Here is a 22,634-nt window from a genome sequence, read left to right on the forward strand (position 1 = left end):
ATATTACCGTCCTGTGCTTGTAACGTGAACTCACCATCAGTGTGTTTTTAATGGGACGTCACCCACTCCGGAGCGTCTTGGACATAGATATGTAAACATAGAGACCTTTTTCCTCTGGTGGGAGTTCTGCGTGGCTGCAGTATGGGATGGTTACATGTTTGCTTCCAAGGCAATATTATCAATTCTCGACGCAGTTTTTTTTTCCATCAAGTAACATTTTTCAAAGACTAAAAAGAGCCCACAATAGACAGTGTAAAATATAAAAAGGCTTAGAGAGAATTATGGGGGAAAACAGAAAGCCAAAACTGGATGTTGGTGATTGTTGGGCATTTGGGTGGCTTGGCAATAAACGACAGCAACCAGAATTCAGCGTCAAACAAGAATGAGAAGACATTCCTCACCTAAAACTCCAGCAACTTGTCTTCTCGTTTTGCACCTTTACAAACATTCCATAGAAGGACATTGTGCACAATGGTTATGTAATGACCTGTGCTGCTGTTGTGCATTCAGAATACAGCCTTTTCATACTAAAATGGATGCAAAACATTTTCTCAATCTTTTTTTTTAATTGATGTCAAATCCTTATATTACTATACTTCAATAAGATTAATATCCCTTGCTTTCGGTGAGAAATATCTTGTCACAAATGTTGTGAACTGAGTAGCCAACACAACGGGTGTTGTTATTGCAGTATTCCATCCATGTTATGATATGTCTGTTTTAAATGGAACATGATTACATGGAAGAGGATTAGGGGCAGTTTAATAATAATTAAAAAAGTGTTTAAAATTGGACAGGTCACCATGGGACACCTTTAAAAATTTAAACTTTTCATTTACTTGGCCTTAATCCCCTTCCGTATGTTTGTTAAAGATCAAATCATGTTAAAATCGCTTCACATTCTGTGAGTTTTGATAACTCCAATTATGTAAATATTCGACATCAGTCAGGCATTTATGTCTACTCATATACATCTATGGTGGTGTACGTCATAGCGTTAGACACGCCCACTTCCGGATTCCACAGAGGGACTGTGTTCCCATTGGTCCAGCGTGTCAGAGTGCAGAGAACAACAAACAAGATAGGGTGCCGACCGTCGGGATGGGTGCAGGTAAGCCAACATTTTGAGTAAAATTATATTTAATTTTTGTCTTTAAGCAGCGGCGTCCTGCAGCTAATGAAGCCCAAAGACTGTCCCGTTTTCCCGGCTGGCAGCGGATCCCCCGCTCCGTCCTGACGGGACTGTCAGTGCAGCACAGACAGCTCAGACACTCGCTGCTTTGTAACCTCGGTGACGTTAGCATGCTAAAGTAATGACCACTGCTAATGGCTAACCTCACGTTAGCCAGCTGTTGTTGTCAAAACGTTGCGGGGCTCCCGCACTCTGACAGCCCCCAGTGTCGCCGCGTACATCCGCACACACAGTGCCCGGTTGCGTTTTGTGTCACAGTCAGTGTGTTTGGTGAAAAGTGTGACTCCTTGGTGTCAAGTCTTTCTCTCGGCTGTTTGTGCTAACGCCCAGAATGAGGATAACCAGGCGTCTGCACTGTCACCGCCAAAACATTCAGCAGCACTGGGACCGACATCAGCTGTGTGCAAAATTATTTTAAGCACGTATAATACACACGCGTCCTGTTAATCGGTGTGATACCATCCTGTGAATCTCAGCTTCGTGTCAAAGCTAGCTGACTGTCTAAAAAATATCCCTGCGTGTTTGTAATGATCTGGAAAAGGTTTTGTTTTGGCACAGCAGCCGTTCTTTCTTCTCCACAGATACAGTCTATCGTCGACATGAATATGACCATGCTGTTCTGACTGTCTGAAGAGGAACTGAATCTTTTAATGGTGCCCATTACTGTTGTGTCTAACTTTACATTTGGCCCTGGGCCCAGTTTTCCCAACTGCAGAGAAAAGTGTGCAAACACAGACCAGTCCATTAGTGTGATTGCTAAACTGTGGAACAGTTTGGATAGCTGCTCCAGTCCACAGTGATTATCAGTTTAACCACGCACTGTTTGTTTCTGTCATGAAATCCCTGAATACAGAAACATCTGCAGGCTTTTGAATCAGCTGTGAGATTATCAAACCAAGTCAGTGTTGATCATATCATGTCTCTTAGATTATAAATATTAGATGTTAACAGTTACAGTACACAGTGCCCAATTATGAAAACACTGGAGTGTTGTATTAAATAGTAATAAAATGTAAAGAAAGGAATGGCAAATATCCAATATTTCCTCTCAAGTCAAACACAACATTGAATCAAAAGTTGTAATTGAGACATTTTGCCACTCCATAGATATTATTTCAAACTGAATTTGATGCAGCAACATGTCTTGAGAGATGTGGACATGGGCTACAAGAGGCTGAAAAGGTAGATGGTAGAAATCAAAAGCAACTGGAGGAGCTTATCATCAGATTAAACGGAAATAGGACATGACAAAACTGCATAAAGAGAGCATTTCAGAGAAGTACAGCCTCTCAGAAGCAAAAATTGGGCAGCAGTTTACCAAACTGCGTCTTGTAATTGTTGGAAAGTATTTCTTGATTTTAACATTGTTTTGCAAAGACCAAACCGAGACCATGGGACAATTTCTTGCCTCCATTGCAGGAGACCTAGGTTTGAGGCCAGACCATGCTAACAGATGTAAAGACTGTTTCTATTCTTTTTGTCTTCCTGTGTACATGGCCATTTCCTCAACAGCACTCTATAGTCTTCATAATTTAGTTGAGGAGCTGGTGGACACTCCTGCTGCAGCCATCCCCCGCTAGATTTTCCTTCGAAACATGATGAGAGGCTGAGTTGAAAACCACAGCCTTGCTGAGTAAACTGCTGCATACATAGGTAGGAAAACAATAAACAAAACCAGGTCTTCAAATTTTAAAAGTTTGTTAGCACGGCCGGATCTTTAACTTGGGTTTCCTGCTTAGAAGGCAAGAATTTATTTAGGTCTTTGCTAATGCCTTTCAGTTTGATTTTTGATCCATATTTGCTTCCATAAACAACAGCATGGCTTCTCAGTAGAAGAGTATGGGTGCTGAACTGTCCTGTCTGCAGTCCACACCTCCCGCCATCAGAATTACGTGAGATGTAAAGACAGGAAGGAGAAAACCCGAAAATAATCCAGCAGCAGAGACCAACAGCAACTAGAATTCCACGTCTAACAAGAATTGGACGACATTCCTCTCCTACAACTCCAGCAACTGGTCTCCTTATTTTCCATGTTTTCAAAGTCCTTAAAAGAAACTGAGATGGTGCACAGTGGTTAAGTTGTGGCTGTAATTGTTCTGATGTGCGTCATGATTCATTTGTCTGTATTGATTTACCACTATTTGGAGTATATTGAACCTTTTTATTTATTTATTTATTTTAGCACAGTTTAGTATGTGGTAACCAAAGTAGGTAACTGTTTGTGGGAAGTAAATTATACTACGGGGAGGAAGTGACGTTCCAGAAGTTTACTTCAGGAGCTCACAGACACAGTAGGTACATATACATACACACAGTATGTTCGGCTTGGCTTGAGTAAACTGAGGTGGAGCAAAGGGGGTCTGGGGATAAAAGAGCGCTGGTTGTGGAACAGATACGTCGAAAGCAGGAAGCAGTTTGAGGTGCAGAGTTAGTGAGTCAAGAAGGACGATAGTGGAATTGGAAGGCGCAGAGAAAAGGAAGTGGTAATTGGAGTTGAATAGTGTTCATTATAGGTGTGACCTACAACGATATATCAGCCTCCCAGAACCTAAAACTCTGGGTAAATGGAGAGCCGTCTTGGTCTGTCAACAATGTACTGCAACGTCTAGAAGATTGGTTTGAAACAAAGTTGGTTGACATGGCGGCGGCATAGCACAGTACAAAAATTCTATCTGTATTTAGTAGAAGTAGATGACGAGGAATGTATTCAGAAGGTCTGGTTGTGGCCGTGGAGGAGGTGCCTGTGAAGGAGAAATGCAAGTCGATTTGTCACCCAGCAAGAAATACTTCATTGTACTTTCAGCCCTGAGATAGTGTCGTGGTCTGTCAGTCAACAGATTTGCTTTATTGAGCTGAGAGTTCTTTGGGAGGAATTTCGGAGTTGGACGCAGTTTGATTGAGCGAGGAAAATACTGAGAACCTTCATTTGGTTTGGTTGACTTTCCCACTGCACCAGACCGCTGAGACAGGGTCATGTAATTACAACCACTGCTCATTTGAGTCGCTCTTTCCCAAAGTAAACTCTGATGAGGAACTAAAAGAAAAGAAGAAGAAAATCTGAGTTGTTAATTGGCCAGAACAGAAAATGGAAACTGAACCCGTTCAACTTGTTTCATTAAAGTCACTGTTGTCCTCGTGGGTGATCACATGCAACCGTTTGTTTACCTCTGCTTCCTCAGACCATTGGCTTGTTTTGTTTTGTTTTTTTTTTGGTTTGTGTTGTTTCTCTGAGCGAAATGCACAACATGCTCTGCGTCACTCTGTTTGGTTCACTTCCTCTATTTACTGTGTCTTATAGTCTGCTGGCATTTTCCACTGTAACAAACTGCACCACAGTTCACTTCCAGGTGAACCACAACTCACGTTTTCAGGTGGACCAGATTGTGGATTAACTTTAATTTCAATTGCAAGTGAATCCTAGTGCAGTTCCTGTTGTTGTGTCCTTGGGCAAGACACTTCACCCACCTTGCCTAGTATGAAAGTTGTGAGAGTGAATGGTTGGTGGTGGTCGGAGGGGCCGATGGCGCAGATTGGCAGCCTCGCTTCCGTCAGTCTGCCCCAGGGCAGCTGTGGCTACAGTAGTAGCTTACCACCACCCAGTATGGTGTGAATGAATAATGCAATGTAAAGCGTCTTTGAGTGTCCTGAAAAGTGCTGTATAAAACCAATGCATTATTATTATTATTACACTGTATGTCTTTTTTTGGTACTGCAGCATCATTTATTGGTTTGTTGTGGAAAAACACTGTTAGGAGTGAATAAGAAAGTTAAAACAGAAATCCCAAAACAGCACAAATGTATTCTTCATGTGATTTTTTTTTTTTCTAGTTTTATGTGAACTAGCGGGTTGAGTTGGGTAAGGTTCTGGGTTTTACTCCCTTTCAGTGTGTGTTTGAGGTAAGAGCATCAGAACAAGCAGCTGTTGTAACTGAGTGACCTTGTTGCTTCTTGTTTGGTACAATTCTAGAAGAACAGTGATGTAAAGTAAAGCAAAACAAAAGATGTGACAGTATTTTGGCATAAACCTCGCCACCAGTCTGTCCCCGTGTGAAATCATCCCGAGTGGAACAAGCTTATGAAATCTGGAAAAAAAAAAAAAAAAAAAATTATACACACTTGAAGGCAAAAGTTGAACAGCAAATGTGGAAAATCAGTGTTGAAGTGATACGTTGAAGGTTTGCAGCAAGGTCAGCTCAGTACGCTGAAAGTTTAGGGAGCGTCTGGGGCTCTGTTTACATTCAACGTTCATTACGTTTTGGCTGTTTGTTTACACGACAGTGAGTGTCCGTCTGTGCAAACAGGGATGCGCGCTACGTTGGACGCAAATAGCTCTTCCAGCACATGTGCAGGCAGATTGAAAACAATAACAATGAAGGATTGAGAGTGTCTTTGCTGCTCACTCCATTGAATTGAACACACCACAATAAAGTGTGCATTTTCTTTACCTTCCTCTGGATCACATGTGGAGGACACATTTCCTCCATACGCCAGATACCCAGTGGACCTTTACAAATGGTATGCGCAGCTACAAAATTAAATCTTTAACATCATACTGTTCCCAGCATGTGACATATTAAAAAAAACAGCGCCATCCTGACGACAGCATTTTCGGTCTTTCTGGCAGCAGTTGTGATTGTGTGGTGAATGTTTTCAAAATGTTATCGTCTTGAATATGAAGCTTTTCCGAAACTTGACACAACTTTTCAAGTGAAGATGCATCGTTTAATTTCAGAAAACTTTCAGGTTTATATGGCAGCGTTGGCAACAGTGTAGTTACCGCACCAGGCCAGTACTAGGTGCTGTTGGTTTGTTTGTTTTTGTAGTGAAGACACACACATCTGTAGAGAGCGATGCGCTGTAAGATGACCACACAAAAATGCTAGCATAATACGAAAGAAGCAGCTTGGGTTTTAACACGCTAAATATGGAAGATGGTTCTTAAAATAGAAGCTCCTCAGTCATCTTCTGGTCATTCTGCTGGCTGATAGCTTTGCTTTTATCGGGCGCATCAAGAACCTGTTATTAACAACTATGATAACCAGCAACTCTGTCTCTCCTGTGGTCTTCTCTGTAGCTACTTTGACATACGAAACACTTCGCTTTGGGGAGTTTGAAGATTTTCCTGAGACCTTGGAGCCCGTGTGGGTCTTGGGAAAAGAGTACAATGCACTCACAGGTGGGACTCGTCAGCACATAACCCTGCAGCACACGAGTATGTTTTATCAGATGTGCTGTAATGAAATGTTTTTTCTTCATGTAGAGAAAGATCAGATTCTATCAGATGTCACTTCGAGATTGTGGTTCACATACAGAAAAAACTTCCCTCCCATTGGTGAGTGCCCCGACAGCTGTGTGTGTTTTACTTCTGCTCCCACACTCGGACTCCTACCGGTTTTCACTTCCAGTTTCAATTGAGAAGTCGTGTGTGAATTGTTCACTGTGTTCTGTAGGGGGCACCGGACCCACGTCAGACACAGGCTGGGGTTGTATGCTGCGGTGCGGCCAGATGATCCTGGGCGAGGCCTTGATGTGTCGACATCTAGGCCGAGGTAAGACTAATTGTGAACAGCGTGTGGCGCTGTTGATCCAGTACGAGCACACTGTACCACGCAGAGCTTGTTTCACTCAGGCCTGATAACCGGCTGCTTGTCTTCAGACTGGAGATGGGCCCGAGGCCAGAAACAAAGAGAGGAGTACATCAGTATTCTCAATGCCTTCATTGATAAAAAAGACAGCTATTATTCCATCCATCAAATTGGTGAGCAGTGACATTCGGACTCTTCCAGTCAAATCAGAGGTTCCCCGTGGCGAGTTCATGAAAAACAATTGCTTTTCTCTTCTGTGTTGCAGCTCAGATGGGAGTCGGAGAGGGAAAACCTATTGGTCAGTGGTACGGACCAAACACAGTCGCCCAGGTTCTCAAGTAAGCTACCGGACAGCAGGAGGGTTGAGCGGGCTCTCGGCGTTTCCCAATCATATGTCTCTCATTTAATGTTTCACGGTCTCCTTCCAGGAAGCTGGCCGTGTTTGACACCTGGAGCAGATTAGTGGTGCATGTGGCAATGGACAACACCGTGGTCATCGAAGAGATCAGTGAGTCCTGCTGTGCAATGGTTTAAATGCTTTTCAGTGTTTTAGAAAACAGTCGGACTCAAAGTGTCTCAACGGACAGCCCCTCAAAACGAGCACGGTCAGCGGAGGTGGTAGTGATGCTGTGCTCACGTTTCCCTCCGCAGAGCGTCTTTGTATGCCCTGGCTGGATGTCGCAGGAGCGTGTGGCGAGTTAGAGGGAGTGGGGGAGATCAACGGCTGCCTGGAGGGAGCGTGTGCCCTGGCTGAGGAGGAGACGGCCCTCTGGAAACCTCTGGTCCTGCTCATCCCTCTCAGGCTCGGTCTCAGCGACATCAACGAGGCCTACATTGGAACCCTCAAGGTTGGGACCTGCACACATATAAATATTGCATATCTACACTGAAAATAATGAACGTTTTTGACCTTTATGCATGAAAGGCTTGTGTGTCAACATGCTAACGTATGGAGAAGCTCATGACGGTGCAGAGAGACATGAAGTGAAGGATAACGAAACTGTTTCAGTTTCACTGACTGTCAAAGAACTGCTGCAGTGACCCAGTTCTGATGAAAAATTATAATGATTTATTACTTGTTTACAGATAAGAAAAAGCATGAGTAAAATTGAAAAATAAGTTCTGGGCAAACATCATGGCTGTAAGAAATACAACAGTTACAGGCTCGATATAGAGCCTGTCAGCGTCACAGCCTCTAATCAGAACATGCAATGTGAGTTATTTGTTTATGGATCAGAACCTTTTCTCCACTCTATCCCAGGGAAATCATACCCAGCTTAATGCACACTTTACTATGATTACCTGCTCCTCTTCATGCTAACTCCAGAACACACTGGCTTGTTGATACACAAGCAAAGTCTCAGAACCCTCTTTTCACTGGACTCACACAGCATTTCACACACTGATGTTTCTCTGCTTTGAAAAGCTCTGATGTCTCTTTTTTTTCCTCCACAGCAATGTTTCATGTTGCCTCAGTCGCTCGGAGTTATTGGTGGAAAACCCAACAGCGCCCACTACTTCATCGGTTATGTCGGTAAGTTATTTCTCGGTGTTCAACTCCTCCCTACCGTGCAGTGTGTCCACTTCATCACGTTCCCCCCCCCCCCCGCCCCCCCCCCCCCCCCCCCCCCCCCCCCCCCCCCCCCCCGCCCCCTCCAGGAGAGGAGCTTATCTATTTGGATCCACACACCACACAGCCGGCGGTGGAGCCGTGCGACGACGGACAGCTCCCCGACGACTCGTACCACTGTCAGCACCCGCCCTGCCGCATGCACATCTGTGAACTGGACCCATCCATCGCAGCGGTAGGGGGCTCTGAAACTCTACTTCTACACTGGATAATGTCATTATGAGAGCAAACAACAGCATGGACCAGCATTAAAACTACATCATTTTCAGCGCTTATGCCTTTTTCTGTGAAAACATGAAACTTTTCTGAAACCATGTGTTTTCAGCCCTCAGTTGGAAATAAATCAGTGGATGATTTTACAGCACGCAACCTTCTTCGCAGTTGTATTTTAACTTCATGCCTTACTGTTTTCCCTAATGGAGTTGTTCTTAAAGCACCGTGACTCGAACTGAAGACACTCCAGACTTTCCACAGTTGATTGTTTTCTGGTTTCCACCAGGGCTTCTTCTGCAGAACAGAGGACGAGTTCGACGACTGGTGTATGCGCATCAGAAGGGTATGTCTCTGCTGTGGGAAAAGAAAACATCTCTTTGTTCAGAGCCAATTTGTTCCTGATGATATATTAAAATGAAGACTTGTGTGGCCCTCTAGCTGTCCTGCAACAGAGGTGGCCTGCCCATGTTTGAACTAGTAGACAGTCAACCCTCTCACATGGTCAGCGTGGACACCCTTAACCTTACTCCCGGTAAGTGAACGTCTCATTTTTGTGATTAAAAATCCAAAAGCCTCAGTTGTTTATTTATTTATTTTTTTTATTCTCCTTGGCAGATTTCTCAGACTCCGACAGGTTGGAGCGGTTCTTTGACTCAGAAGATGAAGAGTTTGAGATCCTTTCCCTGTGAGGGATGTAACGAACAATAATTTTTACTGTACTCAACAGTGGGCGAAAGATTACATCTCTTCTCTGTATCAGAAGAGAAGCCCGAGGGGATGAACATTTAACTGGAGACCTCTTGAGCCAATCCAGCTCCCACTGTGTGTCTTTCTGGCACGCACGCACACACACACACACACACACACACACACACAAACACACACACACACGCACACACACACACACACACACACACACACACACACACACACACACACACACACACAGCGATTTTGTCCAACAGCCTCTGAATGATGCTCTCTGTGTCCAACGGTGAGACTGCCCTAGTGGAAGCTGTAGCAGGAGCTCAGGATCAACTCTGTATGCACATCTCCACATTACATGTGTTTCCATTTGAGTCTTAACACTTTAAATGTTTCTTCTGAAGTGATATGGTGCCTTTCCCTGACTCCATAAGATTTAAAGAGAGAAAAAAAGAAATTGCTATAACAATTTTATGTTGTATAGAAACATGATGGCTCATGACACCTCTTGGTTTTATGCGGTTTGTCACTAATAAATAAAGTCTGTAACAGTCTGCAATGAAACCAAATTTAGTCCCACCTGAAGACAAGTCGCATTTGTTCATGGAGAGCATTTCTTGCCAGGTCTTAAGTATATACACAGGTTCATTTGAAGATTATTTATTTAATCCAAACAATATATAGGCAGGTGACAGAACAAGAGACATGTAAGAAGATCAGAAACTAAATAAAGCCAGAATCTGATATTTGACAACGGCTCAACTCCAATATCGTTTTCTTTGAAGAAAATGTGATCCCATAGACGAGACTCGTTTCTCACACTGTATGGCAGACTGAACGTGCCAAAATGAAATGTCACTAATTAATTCAAATTGGAATGCTTAAATGTGACCTTCATTAAAATACCAGTTCATTTTCTTTCATTAAATAGTTTATTGTCTAAGTAATTATATAAGGGTCTGGTGTTGAGGTGCATCCTGAATTTATTCCATCAGTCAAATCCATGAGTGTGGTCTCTGTGGAAGCTGTGAGCAGATCTCCATCTCCAATCAAATCTGGCATTTATTTCTCAGCAACTACGAGCAAATCTCCTGACACTTTGTCCTGCACCTCGCATGTGCGTCAACACTGAGGGGTCTCACCGGCAGGACTGCGTCCCTCTCTTGGTTTTGCTCAGTGGAGGATCCAAACCAGGGACGATCTCATGGCATCGTCACTGGATCCAGGCGCTCAGTGAAAACAAACGTCCGTGCTGGATGCTGTTTATCTGCCAGACACCTTTCCAGTGCCATCTCTACTTGATCATTTGAGAATATAGAACAGGCGGCTTGACATGTGGTTGTGAATCAGGCGTGACCTTTGATAAGCTGGATGAAATGGCCAAGACGTACCAGCTTCTATCAAATAAAATACACTGCATATGCTGCCTTCTGACTGTGAGAGAGAGATGTGTATGTACACATGAAAATGTCAGTGTAATTGTAGTTATGTATGCATATACACACACACACAAACACACAATTAAGCCAGAAATTAGTCATTCCCCAGGCAGACTCAGCCTTACTTTTATTCATCCAGCAAGGTTTTGTTTTTTTTTACTGGAAAAGATCTATGCTTATTTCAATATATAAGACACTGTACAAGAAGGACATTGTGGGGGAAAAAAACATAGCATATAGTTATTTAAATGAAATTATATTCAATGACATTTAAGGAATCGTTTAAAGGTGTATTTATTTATATGATCCTCCATAACGCTGAAAGTTGAGAAAATGTGAGTGTGCATAATGTGCAAAACAGTGACCGGCCCAGATTCACTTCCATAGCTCTCCTAGAGGCATATCCTGTGCCAAGTTGATGGCTTCATGGCTGTGGCCCGCAATGTCCAAGTGCACACTCTCAACATTCTGCGAGGCGTTGATAACCTAAAACACACGATATAGATGGTTACATGTGAAGCAGTGTTGATGCAAACAGTCAGTGGCTGTAAAGGAAAATGTCAATCTGTCAACTTTTGAGCTATTCTTGATTTGGAGCAAACGCATGTGGCTTTGAATTATATTAATGACTGCTTAGTGTAGGGATCAGATTGTGATCTGTGAGAAGGCAAACACGCTCACAAATTCTGCACTGTGATGGGGACCAGTGCAATGCAGACATGGGCTTGACTTTTCCTAACCAAGTTGTCCTCTTACCTGCCAGTTAACTGATTCATCCTTCATCAGCGGCTCAAACTTCTGCTGCACCAGTCTTTGGAAAACGCTCGTCTCGTATCTCTCTTCCCCGAAGTGACCCCGGAGCGCCGCCTCGGCCGAGCTCTGCTCCAAAAACATGACCAGGTCGAGCTTCGGCAGTCCCACATCCGACTTCATGCACCAGTCCAGGCAGAATCCCTGAAGGACACAACTTCAACTGTCAATGACATGTGCATGTGAGGAAGTGTTAACTTCCAGAGGTGCTGAAGGGCAACTCGAGCAGACTCACTGGCTTCGCACTGGTGAAAGCCACTCCAGAAAAGGCGTATCGGTCCACAACCAGAGTGATGCCCTGCTCCAGCTTCTTCTTCATTAAAGGCCTGGGGGTTGTCAGTGTTGTTTTTATTCACATGCCCAGACTGCAGCATTTACAAAGCAAATTCTAAAAGGAGAATTCAACAAAAGAAGTTCCAATCATTGGTGAAGCACAAAGCTTCATTCCTCACACACACACACACACACACACAAACACACACACACACACACACACACACACACACACACACACACACACAATAAGGATCACTGATAACTGTATTAATGACACTTAAATATTTTAAATTAGAATCCCTCCTTATTTTCTCTAATCTATGTCACTTCATGCAGCCTCTCACACATTATTTCACGTTATTTCCTCTCTGAAGCTGATTTTCTCTTTTTCAATTGGCTGCCTTTCTGTAATCCTTCCTTTGCGAAGAGTGGAGATGGGTGAAGCAAAATACTGACATCTGGCAGTTTATAAACAAGCCCGGACTTGTTGACAGCAGCTCGTATATAAGAATTCCTTCAGGATACTTCGTGCCAATTTGAGTATGTTGATCCCGCACTTTCTCTGTTTTCCTACTGGTTTGCTTACACAAGCTCCCAGCGGTTTGCAGAGAAGAGCAGGTGCACGGCGTGGCCCTCCAGCTCAGTGCGCTTCTCCAGGTACGAGCTGATCAGCTGTACGATCGTCGTGGTTCTGTCTGCGGGGACACGCCACACCGCGGTGTCGGAGCCAAACGACACGCCCGAACCGGACCTCGACGGAGGGTTTCACACTGGCCGCCTCACCGGGAAACCTCAGCATCTCCGCCGGGCGGCCGCTCTGTTTCAGCGCCTGGACCAGCTTGCTGCACTGCGTGGTTTTCCCGGCTTTGTCCACCCCTTCCAGGACGATGAGGGCTCCTCGTTTACCCGCCATGGCTCCGCCCGGCGCTCGGGACAGTTGCGCTACGGTGTACAGAGAAATAATGTTCAGAGAGGTTCTATCCGGGGGCAAACATCCCACTGGCCGCCAGACGGGACGGGCTTTGCCCGCCTTTTCCTGAAATAGGTCGACATGAGGAAGTATTCATGACGTGTTTCCAGTTCCGGGTTCTCCACGTCATGGACGTGAAACTACGCATATTACTTAGAAGAAATGTACCTAATTTACGTAGATGTATCCATACAGCTTTATAAAAATTAAAGCTCTATTTTCAACCTTTTTTGATCCAAGGTACATTTTTTTAATTGATATAATCACAAGGCACACCACCACCTGAAAATGTGGAAAAATGACACTCTGCAGCCTGTATTAACAGTATGAAGTCAGTATTGATGCACGATCGTGTCCATACAGATCATGTGCCCAGCTCTCAGCAGTATGTACTCACATACAACTGCTATTACATTTTAAAAAAAGAAAAACATCATCTGTCTGTTTGAAATACAAATCAAAACAAACTGACTAAATATGCAACATACCCTCTTGCAAAACACTTCCAAGTTTTACTTGGATTACCAATAGCACACATTTCTTTGATTGTGCTTGTATAAAATACCTTCCTTGAAAGCACATTTATGAATCAAATAATGTACATGAAAGTTATAGACATTCAAAAATCACGTAGGAATTAATATTAACAGTTCAAAGAACAAAGTCATTGAGTCCAAAATAAAGCTCAAAATGTTTTGTTCATACATATTGTGAAAAATAGTTAATCAGGTTGTAGGCTGTGAATTGTTCCTCAACAAAATTAAAATGAAATACTGGAGAAAAGTAGTCCCAAAATAAAAGTAGCCCAAAATCCACATATTAACGATCTGCTGTTTATTTGGAATTACTTAGTTAAACCTGGAGCACACACATCTCACTTTGATGGACAAGCAAATGTACTGTACTGTCGACACTTTACTTTCTCAGGGAATTTAAAACAGGCTGGTCTCCCTCGCCACCTGCTTTCCAGCTTCTTCCAGTTCCTTATTCAGAGCATTTTGACACCCTGCTGCTGAAAAATGACCAGATGTGGGATGAGGGTGGCAGAGCTCAATATTGGCTCCTCACTGCTGTCACAGACATTTAAACTAACAGACTGGAAAAGAAAGCCAGTCGCATTCCGAAAGACGCTACACATCTCCTCCAGACTGTTACAACTCCACTGTCACAAGGACAGATACAGGAAATCCTCCCTACCACAGGCCATCACTCTTTACAGTCACTCACACCTGGCTGACAGAGGAAACTCACACCGGTGCGCTGCATAGGTCCATTTTTCTGGATAGCACTCTTATTTATTAACTTTACTATCCAAGCATTCTTTATTTTTCTTTTATCCCGCTCAGCACACTTCTCATATCTTCTATGCAGCAAGCAACATTTCTCATGTCCTTAATCTTTGACTCATTCGGCTGGACTCATTGTATATGTAAGTATGTGCAAGTGTATATATGTGTACGTGTGTATATTACATATACTGTGTACATTACCTATATAATTTCATTTTTTGTTTGCTTTCTGATGCCGTTGCAACACTGGAATTTCCCATGTTGGGATAAATAAAGTAAACCTTTTCTCAATAAGATACTACAGCTAATATTGAGCTAGTAATATGTAAAATGTAGTATAGTAATTACTAGTAATATGCTACAACAATAGTATACATGAAATCTCGGCAGGGGAACAAGATTTTTTTTCTTATTTTAAGAGAGAGATAAATTGCAAAAGTTCTCAAGTCAAGAAACTACAGCGATTCAAGTCTGAATTCGCCTGATTTATGCACTGTCAATAGAACAGAACCAAAATCTGGTGTACCCTCATCTTAAGCGTCCTTTGTTTACAATTGGAGCGATAGTCTAGTGGTAGAGCATCTGCCTCTCAGCCGAGAGGTCCGGGTTCGCGTCCCGGCTGTCCTCGTGACAGAGAAACTTCCCACTGCAACCAGTGGGTCGATCCGTGTCTGCGACCCGCTAACCATCGCCTTTTTAGACGCCTTTCCCACTGCCTGCAGACCCTGTCGGTACCCGATCCGTACCCGGAACACGATCCGTACCAGACGCCTCTGCGCATGCGTCAACTCCCCGCACATGCGCAGAAGTGGGCGTATTTTACGACACTCTGCGGTGGGAATTAAATATAAAAATATATATTTTAATTGCTGCCAACTGTCACGCATTGGCCGGATTCACACGCTCCCACGCCACATCCTCCATTTCTCCCGCTGAAATGTCTTTTCAGGGACTTTGTTTTAGATTTCGGCTCAAAAGTGATCTGTGATCTACCTGTTGAGCCTGTGAACTCGCGATCGTTTAGTTTTGTCTCAGAGGCCGTGAAGAGATGAACTAACGCCGTCAGGTATGTGTGTTTTCAGTATTTATGCTCTTAAAGTTATAATTACATTTTCTAATTCGTTTATGTCTGTTGTGAGAACATTTTAAGGCATTTTGAGCGCTTTGTGGACACTCTTCGGAGGGTTCCATGCTTCATCAGTGAAGCTGCTTCACTCCGTCCTCCCAGCCTGCTCCTTGCTACCATCTGGTCTGTATCGATGCTGATCAATCAGGGACTCCAGAGCAGGATTCACTATTGTTTATCAGTTTTGGGATACAGCTGTTGTTCTTGTGAGTTCGTTTGCAAGCTGAAATGTGGTCAAATAAAACTAGACAGACATATCTCTACAGTTACTATGCATTCAGTAATTCATGTCTATGTGTAGAACTTAAGAACAGTTTTATGGTCACTTGTTAACGATTTGTTTTCACATGTTAAAAAAGGGGAATTACAACACACTTGCTTGTGATATTAACCTGTTAGGAGACAGTCAACGGTTCACTCCTGTAGGTTTAATAAACCAACATGAGGTTTGATAAGACAGGGCCAGTGGCAGGAGGAAAGAGGGAACAGGTTTTATCAAGATCAGCAGAGCCTCAGGACGACAGAACAAGAACAGCTTTGTTGTTTAATGATTCAGTGAAAGGAAAACAAGAAAACAGTCACATTTAAGAGCTGATTCCCTCTGTTCTTTGTCCAGTCTTCATAGATGATGGGGCTAAACCTGTCCCAGAAGTTTGCCCCCATCACAGGGATGGTCCTGGTCCTGCCCCACTCCAATGCAGATGCAGTGTGTTTTCTGTGGTGGGATTAAACAAGACCAAGACCAGGAACAGCTTGGCTCTGGTTGGAACCCTGGAACCCTGGAGTCCTGGAGCCCTGCTTCAAGTGGGAGCCCTTCCCCTCCCCAGCATCTGGGCCTCAAAGACCACGACTCAGTACAAGAAGACTCAGAGCTTCAACATTTTGACGACAGCATCCTTTATCCTTTAAAGTTGTGACTAGCGTTTTGAAGTGATAACAAATTTAGCAGGAAGGTTATTATTCATGAACTGCCTCCCCCTATATCGCTGCTTGCCAGTTAGCTGTTAATTATGTCAGTAAAAAGTTGAATTGATGTTTGTCTCATGGTACATGGCAGAAGCGGACCCCCCTGGGAGATGTCTGCCTGGATCTACTGAGAAGCTCCCGGGAGGCCCAGAATCAGACTCCTCGCTGCGATCAGGTGTGGTGAAGCAGGACTGAAGTTCTCCAGACCAAACACCACCCGCCATGTTTCTGCGACGCCTGTCAGAATGACTGCTCCACGGCCGGGAGCGTCTCGCCGAGCTTCGCTCTCCACTCGTCCAGTTTCTGGATCTGATTCTCGATCAGCATCACGGCCACCCCGAACACCAGGACCGCCAGGAGGAACAGAACAAAACAACATCAACCAGCATGTTACATCAACGCTGTTTGTGTCCATATGGGAAGAGCACCTGAGGCCCAGTCTGCATATCCGCCAATCAATCCCTGAAGTCCTGCATGGAGATTTATTATTATGAGAATAAAGTCAGAATTCTGAGTAACCTGTGGCAATCAGTACTGGTACAGTGGAAAGGTCAAACTCTGTGAAATAGAACCAAGTGTATGAGGGTAACACATGATGGAATTACTTATTGCTTAAAAGGCCTGATATCTGAAAAGGCCACAAACTGAAAAACAAAAACTACCCAGTCACACTTGATTCATTCCCATTGGGAAATTGCTTTTTTCACATTGAGCCATCTAGGATTCTAGGGTCACAGTGAGGGAGCACAGGGAGCTTATGGGGGTCAAAGTTCACAGCCAGAGACCCACAGTGTCTGCGCCTCCTCCACTCCTGCCCAGCTCCATCGTCCCTCTTCTTCCTTACAGGGCCTGTGGTGCCTGAGCTGAAACCCGCTGCTGTCAGAATGGGCAGCAACACACACTGTACACCTGCTTCCATCGTTTGGTCCCTCCGTATGGAACCATTGCTCCACAGCAGGGCTGTCAAACACACAACCTGCAGGCCAAAACATTCAAACCACAATGAGGCATTGACTTTTTTTAGTTGTCAGGTGTTTTCACTGAGCCAAGCCTGCTGATGAGGGGCGGGTGGGCAGGACGGGGCCCTCATTAAGCTATCCAGTATTTAAAAGCAAATTCAAACACTAACTGAGAAAATAATACATAGAAGCTCCTAAAATACCTTATTTTTCTTGGCATGAATGCACTGCTCCCGTGAAGTCCAGAAAAAGTCAAGCAGTGCACTAAATTCTACAGATGGGGTCAAAATAACCAATAAGAAATCCTGAGGGTGGCTGTCAAACCGTTTTACAAGGAATTATCGCCATCTACTGTTCAGCTATGTGAATAGACGTTCAGCTTTTTTCCCCCTGGACTCTATTTTCACTGGCAAACACCCACGTGGTCCGTGGCCCACCAGGTGAGAGATATTTGGGGAAAACATTTGGAATTGTCAAAAAAGAAAAAAGGTTCAATGCAAAGCTGATAATCGTGGGTGCAACTGTAACTGGTCTGGCCCACCTGAGATCAAACTGTTGTGGAAGTGGAAAAAGCATCTTTCTAACAGCATTCACCCCCACCAGCCTCATTACAGAGTCTCCCCTCTACAAAGGCTGAGATTACACTCAGGAGGGAGGAGGAATCTGTTTTTTTCCAATGAAATGGACTTCATGTAAGAGTTATAAAAACTGTTGTCCATCTGAAAACGTCAATATCAAGATGAGCTGCTGTCAAATTCAAAGTTCACCCTGAAGAAGAGGCATGCATGCAGGAATCAGTTTTCTTCCAGATGAGCATTTGGAATCAGCTCTTATAAACTGTACTTTATGGATATGCAGCGTGGTTCCTTCACAAGCTGCTTCAGTCTGAAACCAAGGAGTCCCTCACTCTCCTGGATCCAGAAAAGGACGTGGGTGCGGGTGTCCAGGCGCCATCATTGCCACTTAGTGACTGTGGTCCAGATCAGCGGAATCAGGTCTGCGTCAAGGCCTCCACCGTGTGGAGCTGGAGGCTGGCTGAGGCGCAGGACCAGCGTTGATGGTGAGGGGTCCACAGACATCCAGTGTGGTGATTTTCAAACCTGTCCTACAGGTGCTGCTCCTCTCTGTCTTAAACCCCATGTCTTGATCAGAGGGCTGTCTTTCCGTGGCTGCTGAGGAGGGTTGAGCCTCTGAACCAGGATCTCCATCCTCTATGGGTGGATGTACTGTCATCTGTTATTTCCTGACAGGGTCCCTCATGCATTCTGCTCAACACTTATGCAGCTGAAGCCAATGTCTAAAAATCTGATTTAGAAAAAAAAAGCTGGAGTAAAGCAAAAGTAATCCGTCCGCCAAGCAGACGAGCCCGTTGTCTCTGTGACCGCCGCATCGCTGTGAGTCAGCCGTCGGTCGCTGGGCTGGTTTGGACGGTCCTCAGGGAGCACACTGTCACAGATGGAGTGTCCTAACAGGAGAGAGGGCACAGGTTCTATCTTCATCCTCATGTTAGCCATCTTCTAAAGCCACAGAGGAAACCTTCCCCATAAAAGGCAGCAGTTCCTATAAATTCTCTCCAGTGCTCATGTGTTTGATGTGAATGTAAGATACCAAGAGCTGTTGTTCACATATTTTCTCTATGGATGCAGTGACTATTACAACATTTTGGGGGCCTGACTCTCCATGTGAATAGGGTGTGTAGTTCTTTGTCTCTGTTGTGAAGTTGTCCTTGTGTGTCTGCCATGTGTCCCTTGTTCACCTCCATTCATGTCCCCAAAGTGGCTGATGGGCTGAGCAGACGGGAGCAGCAGGCCCCGGAGGAGAAGACACAGAGGTCACACATTCAGACAGAAGTCAGGGCTGAACCCTGGCGTCTCACCTGGAGCAGGTCCTGGAGCAGGTCCAGGAGCAGGTCCAGGAGCAGGTCCTGGAGCAGGTCCTGGAGCAGGTCCTGGAGCAGGTCCGGGAGCAGGTCCTGGAGCAGGTCCGGGAGCAGGTCCTGGAGCAGGTCCAGGAGCAGGTCCTGGAGCAGGTCCTGGAGCAGGTCCTGGAGCAGGTCCTGGAGCAGGCCCTGGAGCAGGTCCTGGAGCAGGTCCTGGAGCAGGTCCTGGAGCAGGTCCTGGAGCAAGCCCTGCGACAATTTTCACCTGGTATAGAGTCTCACTGAACACTACTGCAACTACAGCAGTGTTTGTGCTCAATTAAAAAAATATATATGTGAGGAGGACATCTTTGTGTCAGTGTGTATTCAGATAACAGACGTGAAATGAAACAAAACATTTAAAACACTGTGTTACTGCATAGTGCTCAGTTTTTGTTCTTTTTTTTTGGGGGGGGGGCTTTGCTGCAGTGACACTGCAAATTAATACAAGATTTTCAATGAAATTTCTCAGTTGATATTTTTGCTAATAAGACAGCACAACAGCACAATAAAGCTGCAATTTAAAAAGAAAGAAAAAAAAAGACTTCAGTTATTGCAGTTCCAGTCAAGTCAGGCCTGCAAAATATATATATATATATATATATATATATATATATATATATATATATATATATATATATATATATATATATATATATATATATGTATGTATACATATCGGTTTAACTTAATTGGCACATTGCATAATTAAACAATACTCACGTGGCTGTAGTAACAATTACAACAGAAACAGCACTTTAAATAGTGAAGGAAAGCAAAACTGAAAGAAGCTGTCAATTCTCCTTTTTTTTTCCATCTCCCCCTGTTCTCCACCTTCTTCCAGACCAAATTAAACTGACAATATTTAACTTACAAAATACTAAAGTACAGACGCTAACTCAGAAAAACACAAGGGCTCGTTAAAAACTCTGGAAACTCCAGCTTAGGGACGCCCGAGAGGCTCGAAACACAAGATCGAGGGCTTAACTCCTAGGCGCCACCTAGTGGTACATGACTGAGAGAACGGCAGCAGAACAATGGATACACCAAATAAAACACTGACGTGAGTGAAGCACGGAGGAGGGCGATTTCTGATTGTTTGTTTGTTTGTTTGTTTGTTTGTTTAAAAAACCAAGAGAAAATCAACAGAAGGTGCGGGGTGAAGAGCAGGAAGTGAGTTTTTTCAATCGTCCAATCAGCTTTCTCTGACGGCTATTTCCCGTCATGCACCTGAACAAGTGGGAAAGAGTCGGTGGCATTGTGACCGGAACCGGAGCAGGTGAGCCAGACGATGTGAAATCTATGTCAGACTCCTCCCACCGACCTGGCAGGAGTCGGTTGGTGGGGTTTGGACCAACTTGTGATGTAGTCCCACCGGGAGTCAGAGGGATCTCCATTATATGCAACTGAAATAGTGCTCAGACCCTGGCGTCTTTTGTACAGTGGTGGCTGCTCGCGCTGGACGTGGTGCGTGCAGCCGGACAGTATGAGCCTGTCTGTACGTGCTGGACGTGGTGCGCCAGACAGGACGATCATTGTACCGGGTGTGAGACTAGGTTGGGGAACCTGCTCGGGGACCGTGATCAGATGACAGGTCTCTCTGGCCCGTATCTCACACTTTGTTTTTTCACTAAAAAAATTTTAAAACTTTTTATTACGGAGATGTTATCATGAGAAAGACGATTTTTTTTCTTAAGTTTCGTGGCACACCGTGGAAAAAAATAGACAAAATACAGAAAAAAAAAAAACTTTTTCAGGAGCCATTTTTCCTGATTGGACATTATTTTTATCCATTAATAGGCTGTATGCCCGAGCTAGACTGACGTACTTCCGCTACATTCTCAGCCAGCGTAACTACTTCCGGTCACTCGTGCAGCAGCGGAGGAGCCAGGCGTTCGTTCTTCACACGCTGGCTCCAGCACCGAGTAAAAAACCAAGGCATTCCAACTTTACGTTACAAGCTACATTCACAATTACCAAGGTAAAACCCAAAACCCGAAACTGTGTTGTTTTTAACCTGAGCTAGCATACGTCGGAGATAACACGGTTCAGTTCAAATGCTCCACATTTACAGGAAGTGAACGACAGACCAAAGACCTTCTGTCTTCCAGACCTCCAGAGACCAAGATCTGCTCTGCAAATCCATCTAACTTTATTACCAAGTCAGTATTAATGTCAGCTGCTTTTTTCTTGTTGTTAATGGGATGAAGTGAATATGAGACAGTTCTAGACTGAAGACCGGGGTTATTTTGCTGATGTGTGTGTTCAATATCTAGAACATGAATAAGATTTGTGTGTGTGTGTGTGTGTGTGTGTGTGTGTGTGTGTGTGTGTGTGTGTGTGTGTGTGTGTGTGTGTGTGTGTGTGTGTGTGTGTGTTTTCTCGTATTTCTATCCTTGTTGGGGCCAAATGTCCCCACAAGGATAGCAAAGCGTGAAACGACGTGCCTTGTGGGGACCTTTTTCCGGTCCTAAGTAGGAGAAACAGTGTTTTCTTGACCATGTTGTTGTTACTGAAAAAAGTAAAAGTGCAAAAACATTTCTTTAGGGTTAGGCTTTATTGTGGTGTGGGTTAGGGTCAGGGTAAGGGTCAGGGTTAGGGGCTAGACATGAATGGGAGTCAATGGAAGGTCCCCACAAGGATAGAAATACGAGACTGTGTGTGTGTGTGTGTGTGTGTGTGTGTGTGTGTGTGTGTGTGTGTGTGTGTGTGTGTGTGTGTGTGTGTGTGAAAACCCCAGACCTAAACATAGAAAATCTTAATACAAAATCAATTTAAAATATGTGACACAATATGTTTTCCAGGAGCTTTTCCGTCTGTGCAAGATAGCCAGAGCCTTCCCAGTGAGCAGTGCAGCATGTGAGCGAGCGACCTGGGTGTCCTCAGCATGTCCAAGCGTCTTCTTGGGAGAGTTTCAGCGCGGCGGACACTGTAGCTGAGGTGGATAAGTGTTCCTTTCTACTTGAACACTTTTAAGGTTTGAGCACCTGTGGAAGCACCATTTGTAGTTGTGGAAATTAAATTTCTGAACAAGTTTTGAGCGCTTGTAAAAGCAAAACTTGAACCTGTGTGTTGTCCCAGGAGTTAAGCTGATGTATTTACATCACATCTGTAAATAGACAAAAAAAGACAAGCTATGCATTTACATAGTTTTACGTTGTTTCTTTTCTTTTTTTTTTTTTTGACTGAAAATGTGATGTACTGCACCTTTAAACGCTGGAGTTTCATCTCCTGACATGTGACGGCCGTCTGTCCAGCAGAACACGACTCTGATCGGCGAAATCAACCAGCTGCGTCTGGCCAGGACCCAGATCAAGGACTACAAGACTCAGGTCTCCACGTTCAAAAGGTCCAGCAGGCTCCGGCCCGCCTCGGATCAAGGAGCAGCGGGGGGCCGAATGAGGACGACCTCTGACCCCGTCAGCTCGGGGATCGGCTGAAGAACCAGCCTCAGTTCTTTTCTCTCCATCGTCATGCAGCAGCATCAGCTTTACAGTAAAACCAGAGTGGAAATGTGTTTGTAGATTGAAGTCCAAAGAGGCTGGGCTGATCAGGA

The 22,634-nt window shown here is 44.4% G+C and overlaps 2 protein-coding genes across 2 annotated transcripts; one reads left to right on the forward strand and one right to left on the reverse strand.

Annotated features, from left to right (window-relative positions):
• Positions 1 to 1,063: 1,063 nt before the first annotated feature.
• LOC115381912 (cysteine protease ATG4B) lies at positions 1,064 to 9,782 on the forward strand. Its single transcript, XM_030083555.1, has 13 exons — positions 1,064 to 1,111; positions 6,267 to 6,368; positions 6,453 to 6,524; positions 6,643 to 6,741; positions 6,849 to 6,950; positions 7,043 to 7,115; positions 7,206 to 7,285; positions 7,429 to 7,625; positions 8,233 to 8,311; positions 8,437 to 8,582; positions 8,907 to 8,963; positions 9,059 to 9,152; positions 9,236 to 9,782. Exons 1-13 carry the CDS (start codon positions 1,102 to 1,104, stop codon positions 9,307 to 9,309), a joined length of 1,185 nt encoding a protein of 394 aa, XP_029939415.1. The 5' UTR covers positions 1,064 to 1,101; the 3' UTR covers positions 9,310 to 9,782.
• A 1,085-nt stretch (positions 9,783 to 10,867) lies between these two features.
• LOC115381913 (thymidylate kinase-like) lies at positions 10,868 to 12,869 on the reverse strand. Its single transcript, XM_030083556.1, has 5 exons — positions 12,634 to 12,869; positions 12,437 to 12,545; positions 11,810 to 11,900; positions 11,521 to 11,718; positions 10,868 to 11,250 (listed from the first exon to the last, which is right to left on the reverse strand). The coding sequence occupies exons 1-5, from the start codon at positions 12,761 to 12,763 to the stop codon at positions 11,140 to 11,142; spliced, it is 639 nt and encodes a 212-aa protein (XP_029939416.1). The 5' UTR covers positions 12,764 to 12,869; the 3' UTR covers positions 10,868 to 11,139.
• Between the last annotated feature and the right edge of the window lie 9,765 nt (positions 12,870 to 22,634).

This window comes from Salarias fasciatus, chromosome 23 (assembly GCF_902148845.1).
Source record: "Salarias fasciatus chromosome 23, fSalaFa1.1, whole genome shotgun sequence".
NCBI lineage: Eukaryota > Metazoa > Chordata > Actinopteri > Blenniiformes > Blenniidae > Salarias > Salarias fasciatus.

What these genes read in the sequence shown, in the direction of transcription:
- LOC115381912 (XM_030083555.1), top strand. An exon ending in TTATTCCATCCATCAAATTG is followed by an intron (nt 6,951 to 7,042) that starts GTGAGCAGTGAC and finishes TCTGTGTTGCAG; the next exon opens with CTCAGATGGGAGTCGGAGAG. An exon ending in TGGACCCATCCATCGCAGCG is followed by an intron (nt 8,583 to 8,906) that starts GTAGGGGGCTCT and finishes GGTTTCCACCAG; the next exon opens with GGCTTCTTCTGCAGAACAGA.
- LOC115381913 (XM_030083556.1), bottom strand. Translation starts at nt 12,763, where the DNA reads ATGGCGGGTAAACGAGGAGCCCTCATCGTCCTGGAAGGGGTGGACAAA. An exon ending in GCAAACCGCTGGGAGCTTGT is followed by an intron (nt 11,901 to 12,436) that starts GTAAGCAAACCA and finishes GACAACCCCCAG; the next exon opens with GCCTTTAATGAAGAAGAAGC. An exon ending in CTTTCACCAGTGCGAAGCCA is followed by an intron (nt 11,719 to 11,809) that starts GTGAGTCTGCTC and finishes TGTGTCCTTCAG; the next exon opens with GGATTCTGCCTGGACTGGTG.